General features: G+C 37.7%; 1 protein-coding gene across 1 annotated transcript in view; it reads right to left on the bottom strand.

The window, feature by feature from the left end:
- Nucleotides 1–301: 301 nt before the first annotated feature.
- The window catches only part of EPYC (epiphycan), a 36,611-nt gene continuing 27,321 nt past the window's right edge, over nt 302–9,591 (bottom strand). The window contains exons 3-6 of the mRNA XM_016215215.2: nt 9,375–9,533; nt 8,327–8,529; nt 6,973–7,068; nt 302–934 (exon numbers count right to left, since the gene is read on the bottom strand). Coding sequence (XP_016070701.2) covers nt 764–934; nt 6,973–7,068; nt 8,327–8,529; nt 9,375–9,533 — 629 coding nt within the window. The 3' untranslated portion in view covers nt 302–763. The remainder of the gene's footprint in view (nt 935–6,972; nt 7,069–8,326; nt 8,530–9,374; nt 9,534–9,591) is intronic.

Below are 9,591 nucleotides of genomic sequence, written 5' to 3'. Positions count from 1 at the left end.
CTGCATTAGGATCACACATTTCAGGAAGATCAACTTTCTTCAGAAGGCATTTCTGACTCCTTCCCTAGTGTGTTATCATATCATCATCTATATTTTCCATTTTTATATTTAATTTTTTGACAGGCACAGAAATACACCAAAATAACTAGTCAGTTTAGCAAAGGTCTAAAATGAGTTGACAGGTCTGTAAGATGATAAAATATTATTATTAAAAAACTGAAGCTCTGTGCATAATTGCTATGGTTATTTGCATATTGTAATTATAATGAATGTTTTCACACAAGACCATTATAATTTTTAAATACTTTTATTATTTTCCTCAATGGATTTGGAAATAGAAACATGCGCTTGTGGGGGGAAAAAAAAGAAATAGGAAAGTTTAATTAAAAACATCTAAATCTTGGTAATAATCCTAAAGTGTTCATTTTAAATTTCTGTTTCTTATATGCTTAATTTGAAGTTACAGAGAATACGAATCCCTAAAACTTGCAAATTACATGTGATTTATAGAAATATCTAGGAAATATTTTCTATCATTCAGTTTTGCACTAGCTGTACACCTTTTGATTTACTCCTGATGTGTGGTGTTTTCTAAGATTACCTAACTGCCATCATATTTTAAAACTTTGAGTTGTACTTTATGTAACAATATCACCTTTCCGAACACAATGTGAAAGTATTATCATGCTGAGTTTTGTTTGTGAAGAGAGCAGTAAGAATTGCTTCGCTGTAGTAGGCATCATAAAGCTAATCATTGTCTGATTTAGACAAGGCTCCCAATCGGCAAACGAGGTAGGCACATGTATGCTTGAGGAGTTTTGCTCAGATTGATGGGGTTTCCGTCCAATCGGATATCTTCTAGTGCCTTACGAATGTAAGTCAAGTTTTTAATGTCGCAGAAAGTATCTTCGTGCATCTCCAGAATGTTGTTATTCTAAAGAGGTGAAAATAAATTATAAAACAATATATAACATATTCTTAGGACTGATTAATAACAGTGCATTTTGCTTCACCACGTTTTTATTTTTTTGTTTCTTCTCTCATCCAAAATCCACACTATGTGATTATTATACATCAAGCACTTTCCAGGCAATGGGACAAATTGATTAACAAAATAGACACGTGCTTGCCCTTCTAGAGCTTATACTTCATAACTGGGAATATAAGATAAGGAAGAGAAAAAACAAATTTACAGGGAAAAAAAGTTATTTCCAAAAAGATTAAGACTATGAAGAAAGGATGATGGCTGTGGAAAGTTATCTTAAGGGATAGCAACGGAGCTCAGAACGGAATGGCAAGAAGTCACGGGCATTGAAAGAGCCCAAGGTTAGAGTAACCCAGGCATGGAAAACACCAATTTCAAATTCTGAGCAATTAGCAGAGAATGTTCAGGAATGAGGAAGAGTCAACATGGCTGAAGTGAAGTGAGAAAGACAGTGAGCAAATATCAGGGAGAGAGCAGGCCCAGCTCAGTTGGTGGGAGCATTATCTGTACACCAAAAGGTTGTGGGTTCGATCCCCAGTTGGGGAGCAGATGGGAGGTAATTGGTCGACGTTTCTCTCTGACATTGATGTTTCTCTCTCTCTGTCTCTCTCTCTCAAATCAATAAAAACATAAACATATCCTGGAGTGATGATAAAATACAGCTTTGTGGAATATATTTCACAAACCATAAAATCCCCCCCTTTTAAGCGTATAGTCTAGTGGTTTTCAGTATATTTTCAGATCTGTCTAAACATCTCCACAATTTAATGTCAGAACAGTTTAAACATCCCCCAAAGAAACCTCATAGATATTAGCAATAACCTCCTTTCCCCCTATCTCTAACCCTGGCAATTTCTAAACTACTGTTTATATGAATTTTCTAATCTGGACATTTCACATACAATATATCACCTTTTGTAACTAGGATCTTTCACTATGAACTGCATTTTCAAGATTCATACATGTTGTAGTATGAATGAGTGCTTTTTAAAAAATGGCTCGTTTATTTTTCATTTTATGGATATACCATCTCTTTACTTATCCATTACTGAGTTAATGGGAATTTGAAACGTTTCCACTCTTTGACTCACATAAATAATGCTTCAATGAACATTTGTGTACAAATTTTGTGTGGATATATGCTCAATTTTCTTCACTAGATACCAGTTGAAATGCTGGGTCATATTGTAACTCTATGTTAAACATTCTGAGGAACTATCAAATTGTTTTCCAAGGTAGCTGCACCATTTTACACTTCTACCAACAATGTATGAGAGTTCCAGTTTTCCCTGTATCCTAGACAACACTTGTGATTGTCTGTCTCTTTTATTTTAGACAACCAAGTAGACGTGATGTGTACGATGTGTCTTGGTGTGAGCCTCTTAGGGTTTATCTTGTTTGGGACACTCTTGCAGGGCTTGTATGTCTATTTCCTTTGTGAGAATAGGAAAATTTTTTGTCATTATTTTTTCAAATAGGTTTTCAATTCCTTGCTTTCTCTCTTCTCCTTCCAGTACCCCTATGATGCAAATGTTGGAATGTTTGAAGTTGTTCCAGAGTTCCCTTAAGATATCCTGATTTTTCTGGATTTTTTTTTTTCTTTTTGCTGTTAGGATTGGGTGTTTTCTGCTACCTTACTCTCCAATTCACTGATGTGATCCTCTGCTTGATCTAATCTACTATTGATTCCCTCTAATGTATTTTTTACTTTAGTTATTGTAGTCTTTATTTCTGACTGGTTCTTTTTGATGGCTTCTATCTCCAATTTTATGTTTCCTATCTCTTTGCTAAAGTTCTCACTGAGATCATTGACCTTCCTTATATCCAGTGTTTTGAACTCTGAATCTGGTAGATTGTCTGTCTCTATTTTGTTTACTTCTTTTCTGGAGTTTGCTCTTTTTATTTCATTTGGAACATGTTTCTTTTTCTCCTCATTTTGGCTGCATCCCTGTGTTTGTTTCTATGTATTAGGTAGACCCATTATGCTTCTTGGTCTGGTAGAATGTTCTTATGTAGTAGGTGTTCTGTGGGATTCGGTGGCATAGTATCCCCAGTCACCCAAGCTGGGAGCTCCAGCTGTGGCCCGTGTGGAAACTGTACATACCCTCCTTTTGTAGATGAACCTTGATTGGTGTTGGCACATCAATGGGAGGTGTTTACCCTCAGGTCGAATGGCTACAAGACTAGCCAAAACCATTGTGGAGGGTTTGTTATGCAAGAGATAACCCCATGGAGCAGGACTCATTCAGGGGGACTCTGATGCTCACTGAGTCCACTCCTTGAGTGTGTTGTTGTGGAGATAGTTGAGTCATGCTTCAGTGTGGTCTGAAGCTGTTCACCAGGTGCACTGGCTCTGGGGCCTCCTGGGAAGTACAGATCAAGGTCAGCTGCCTCCTGTACCCTGCCGGGGGCCACCAACATGAGCTACCAAACAATATACAGATGGCTTCCACTGGTGCTAGGCTTGGAGGCTCTCGGGAAAGGAAAAGCTGCAAACCAAGGCCAGCTGCTGCTAGTGCCAGCCCTGGAGTCACTTAGCAAGAAGTACAGGGCACTCTGAGTCCAGATGCTGTTTGTTTGAAAGATTTTAGGGAAGTCTGCAGCATAAGCCAGGACAGGCTGTTTTGTATGGAATAGCCACTGGAAATGGCTTGGGTGAGCCTGTAAATTGGGTGGGGTGGGATCTCGATGAATCACCAAGGTGGGACAAACAGTGTTAGCAAAGTTCTCGGAGACTCAGATACCACACCAGCCTGCTGGCTCTGTAGGGGAAGGCTCAGCAAGGAACAATAGCTTCTGCCAGCAGTCCTGTCTGGGAGAAAGCTGCCCCTCAAGCCCTCACTTTGTTGCCAAACAATTCAGTTCCTCCCCTATGTTCTTGGTGCCATTTGATCTGCTGCCCCCGTGCTGGAAGTCAGAGTGAATGAGTCGGTCAGTGAGCCAGTTGGTGCATGGACCCTTTAAGAAGAACTGCCTGGACCCTGGCTGGTATGACTCAGTTGGTTGAGTGTCATCCCAGGCACCAAAAGTTTGTGGGTTTGATTCCCCATCAAGGTACATGCCCAGATTGCGGGTTCAATTCCCTGTTCGGGTGTGTATGGGAGGCAAACAATCAATGTTTCTCTCTCACATCGATGTTTCCCTCTCTCTCTCCCTCTCTCTCTAAAATCAGTAAAACATTAAAAACAAACAAATAAATAAATAAATAAATAAATAAATAAATAAATAAATAAGAAATGCTTGGGACTCTAGCAGCCCTTTGTCTCATTCAGCCACAATCCCCTCTGATTTTCACAGCCAGAAGTTTTGGAGACTTCTCTTCTCAGCTCTGGAACACTGATGGGCCTGGTGTGGGGCTGGGACCCCTTGCTCCTCAGTGGGGAACCTCCACAGCCAAGATATCCCTCCTGATTTTTAACCATGACATATGGATGTGGGACCAGCTCATTCTGAATCTCCTCTCTTCCTACCAGTCTTGATGTGGGTTCATATGTGTATCCTTAGTTATAGGACTTCTGTTCAGTTAGATTTCAGGTGTTTCCGAATGATGGTTGTTCTATATTTTAGTTGTAATTTTGATGTGGTTGTGAGAGGATGAGAATACTGTATTTACCTATTCCATTATCTTGACTGGAAGCCCCCAAAGCAATTACTTTTATTTTATTTTTTAAATTTTTTAAAAAAATTATTGATTCAGAGAGAGAGAGAGGAAGGGGGAGGGAAGGGGACAGGGAGAGAGAGAAACATCAATTTGTTGTTCCACTTATTTATGCATTCATTGGTTGATTCTTGTATGTGCCCTGACCAGGTATCAAACCTACAAACTTGGTGCATCAGGACGACACTCCAACCAACAGAGCTACCTGGCCAGAGCAGACAATTATTTTTAAAGAAATATATTGTATACACAAACACATTGTGTTTAACTATAACATCAGAGACCTGGTCACTTTATAGAGTCAATATCATCACAGACAATAATAATAAAATTAAATTCATAATTACAAAACATATTATAAAATTTCCTTGAAGATGTCTTTGAAAATCCTCCTTCCAGTCATATACATTAAAAAACACTCCCAGAAAAAGGGATACCAAGACAGAGCCATCCAAATCAGGATGAGGAATGGAAAGGAAGTAATGAAGGAAATACTACTAGGAAAACTTTCAAAAGGGACAGGGATCTAAGACTCAGAATCATATATACATAAAAGGACACCAAGAAAGCATGGAGATTATATTAATAGAATAAAAGAAACAACACAGGGGTAAATATTTACAGAATCCACAGGGAAAACATAGAAATCAGAGACCTACTCTTACATAGCAAAATTACCTCCTTAAAAGATTGTAATATTACACTATGATAGTGTTTCTTTGAGCTCACAATGGATGTATTATCTACAGATTTATTCCACAAAACACATGAAATTATTACAGAAAGTTGATTATAGCTGAAGACCAAAAGTTATATCTGAAATGAGAATAATTGGCCCTTTATCAGATGTGTCCTTGGCAAATATGTTCTCCCGTGCAGTGGGCTCCCTTTTTTATTTTGTTGATGGTTCTTTTGCTGTGCAGAAGCTTTTTATTTTGATGCCATCCTGTTTTACTTTCTCCTTTGTTTCTCTTGCAGATTAAAACCACAATGAGGTATCACTTCACACCTGTCAGAATGGCTCCATCAACAAATCAACCAACAAGTGCTGGCGAGGGTGTGGAGAAAGGGGAACCCTAGTACACTGCTGGTGGGAATGCAGACTGGGGCAGACACTATGGAAACAGTATGGAGTTTCCTCAAATAATTAAAAATTAGCCTGCCATTTGACTCAGTGATCCCACTTCTAGGAATATATCCTAAGAAAACCAAAACACCAATCACAAAGAACTTACACACCCCTTTGTTCACAGCAACACAATTTACAAAAGCTAAGATCTGGAAAGAGCCCAAGTGCCCATCAGTAGATGAGTGGATAAAAAAGCTGTGGAACATGTACACCATGGAATACTATGCAGCTGTATAAAAGAAAGAACGCATACCCTTTGGGACAGCATGGAGGGACCTGGAGAGTATTATGCTAACTGAAATAAGCCAGGCAGAGAAAGACAAGTACCACATGATCTCACTCATATGTGGAATCTAATGAACAAAATAAACTGATGAACAAAATGGATCCAGAGACATAGAAGCATGGAACAGACTGAGGGACCTCAGAGGGAAGGCAGGGAGGGCGTGAGGGTGGGGAGAGATTAATCAAAGAACTTATATGTTTATAAGCATAACCCATGGACACAGACATTGATCTGTGGAAGGCCTGGGGGTGGGGTGGATGAGGGGTGGAGGGGATCAATGGGGGAAAAAGGGGACATCTGTAATATTTTCAACAATAAAGATAAAAAAACAAAGAAACAAAAACAAACAAAAAAATTTATCCTCATTGTTTTAGCAACAAATATGTTTGTTTTAATTGAACATATTTTTAGTATATTTAAATGAAATATATTTAGAAATTATTAGATCATAGCATTTTTGAAAGTGTGTTTTCATTCATTACTTTAAAGATAAAATGTAGCTTAGTGGCATTTAAAATCTGAAAAAGCTGCATTTTCTTAATGCAGAAAGAGGGAAATCTGTCATTGCTCAGCAGATAGAATGCCCTAGGACTGGATTTAATTCAACAGATAAAACCTAAAGCTAAAACTCAAATGGCTAAAATTGACATTTCCCCCCCTGAAAACTAGACATCAAATGAGACTTTTTTCTGTCTTTTTCCCTTCCATTTCTAATCCTTACACACTTCCTCAGCAGATAAAACTTCTGAATTTTTTTCAAAAGAAAATTTGTGTGCCAAAAAATGCATTATTATTTGGCAAAGAATGAAAGTAAAATCTAACGTTATTACAAATAAATCAGTATTAGGGTCATGAATGTGCATATACCTTGCAGTCATGGAGCTGTGGGGCATACTTTACTAGTAGAAGCCTACCTGGAGATGAAGGGCCCGTAAGTTTTCTGGGAGTGGCAGAGGGATGTGGTCCAAGTTGTTATCTGTGAGGTAGAGGTGATGGAGGTCATACATATCCTGGAAACATTTCAAATGTAGGGACTTAGTAGAAATTAGTGGTGCCACAGTTGTATTTTCCATTCCCTACCCATGCAATTATTTATAAAACACCACATGCCCGACCAAGTCTCATTCAGTAAAGTTAAGGTAGATCAGTTTTCTAAGTTACTAGACAATTCAAATGACTTTTGGAAGAACTGAGGACAAGTAGATATCTCTTGATGAAAATGGAACATGTTTCTCAAGCTCTAGGAAGAAACTTGCTTTATCCACTTTAACTTTCTCAATTTAAGTAAGTCACTGACTTCTCATTCTCTATTCTGCACTAGAATTTTGAGGATTTTGGTGAGGCCTATTATAGGGATGAAGAATTTCTTTCATGTTATAGGGATGGAGAAATGAGAATTTCTCCCCAACAAAAGGCTTACCTTTCTAGCCTGAGTTTCAGGGAAAGGACAGCCTAGCAAGACAGAAAACTTTTAGACAATAACAGGTCCACTGTAGCCAAATACCACAGGACACAGAGTGACTCAGCAGCACTTGTGCCAACAAAAGATGAGTGGAGAAAGTACACTTCTCTCTGCCCTGACTCTCTTTCCCAACAAGGTGGTGTTACAGGATGGCTGGTAGATAAAACTTCCACCATTGCCCAGTGCTAATGGGTTCACAAGACACTCTAGCCACCAAGGAAGTAATGTGATGTCCTTTCAAACAGTATTTTTAATTTATTTTGTTCACTATGTATTTAGAGGAGCAGCTTGAACAGAGTAAAAATGAGTAAGAAAGCCAGTGGTTAGTGTTCTCAGACTCTACACTGTTATTCCAAGCAAGTCTCTCTAGCCCCAAGCTTGCTTCCTTCACTTAGAACACAAAATTCATAAGATTAACTGAATCCATCCTTCTTATAAAATAACTTAGAAGCCTTCTCTCCCCAAGGCACCAATCAAATCCTGTAAAAGTAGTTAGCCTTTTAACCACATGCAATGCTCTCCTCCAGTGGAGCTTTTGGTAAATATCAATTATCTGCCTGACACTGTTTCCAGATAGCCACCCACTTCTCAGTCCATTTCTGCTTTCCGTTCTTGGTGCCTGACCAACCTCAAAATGCACCAGAGCACAGCGTTTCCCAAAAGTATGACAAGTAGTGTTGTAAAGTTTACTTTATGAGATAAAAGTCTCATCCAAGTGAATTCCTTTATAGAAATAAAAAGGCTAGTCGTTGACCGAAAATGGGATGGGAAGGTGAAAGTCTTTTATGCCCGAACTTAAAACTCACTTTAAATGCTTCTTGCTTTATGCCTTTCCTCCCAAGCCTGTTGTTGCTGACATCAATGAACGTCAGAGTGCTTGGCAACTCGGGGAGTTGCCGTATTTTATTGTCACGTAGGACTAGCTCCCGGAGCTGAGGCAGCTTTTTGAATGCATCTTCATCAATCTCAGATATTAAATTTGATGTCAGATCAATCTTCCTTAAATCACCTAGAAGGAAAAGTGAAGGAAGTAGTTAATTATTCGTGAAATGCATAGTGCACATAAAATGTGAATATAAATTTCCCACACACAAGGAAACATAAACAGGAATTTAATTAGCAATGGCCAGTTAGTTAAAGAATTATTTCTAGGTACTTCAGAACAATGTGTTTCCTCCAAACACTACTCATATTTTTGCAATTATAAGAAAGTATAGCTTTAGCAAATAAACTGGCACATTATATTTAAAATAACTGGTCTTTTCCTGATAATCTAAATAAACTATACCTGGATTTTACTATTAAAATGTTTTCCTCGGGGATGACAGATTGTTGGATTTTCTACTAGTCAAAGATACGTTAGTATTAAAATAAAAAGGCATTAAAAAGAAATTTGAAGTGATTAAAACACCTTATGAAGACAAGTACAAAAATTCTTCTATGTTGGCAGCAATTATAATGTCACAATGTAGGCCTGCATTCTTCAATCATAAAGTAATTGTGCTTTAATGGAAGTCTCTTCAAAGAAAAAAATTCTCATAAATATATGACCGTGACATTTTACTCTTAATGTCATAACATGATAATAAGTTGTTGCCGATAAAATAAAGTTATTTATGATTTTTATTTAGTTGAAAATATCAACAACTATATAGGTTCATGATGACCTTTAATTATTCATCATTTTTTTATCATAATTAAAGCAAATCTTTAAATGGTTAAATAAGAAAAAAATAATTGATTTAGGAGTCATATGTTATTATCAGCTCTCATCTTCAGAACCAACATTTTACAGTGCAAAATACTTCAGGAAGTCTGTGAAGGAGAGAAGGCCATTAGTGCTGTTATCCATACTTAGGCTTGCAAAGTCATTTCTGTTGATCTTTTTAATTCTGTTAAAGCGGGAATAGAAATAAGCAGTGTTCTTGGGCAGTGGAGGAATAGCATCAAGTTCATGGTCATCACAGTATACAGTGGTACTTATACAGGTACACAGAAGGCAAGTTGGGAAATCTAAAAAGATAGAGGCAAATAATTATACTTCAGTAACAAAAGCAATTTCTAACAATGT

The sequence above is a fragment of the Miniopterus natalensis genome, chromosome 2 (genome assembly GCF_054644295.1).
Source record: "Miniopterus natalensis isolate mMinNat1 chromosome 2, mMinNat1.hap1, whole genome shotgun sequence".
Classification (NCBI taxonomy): Eukaryota; Metazoa; Chordata; class Mammalia; order Chiroptera; family Miniopteridae; genus Miniopterus; species Miniopterus natalensis.
Note: the sequence above shows the minus strand (reverse complement) of the source record. Positions and strands in the feature narration are given on the sequence as shown.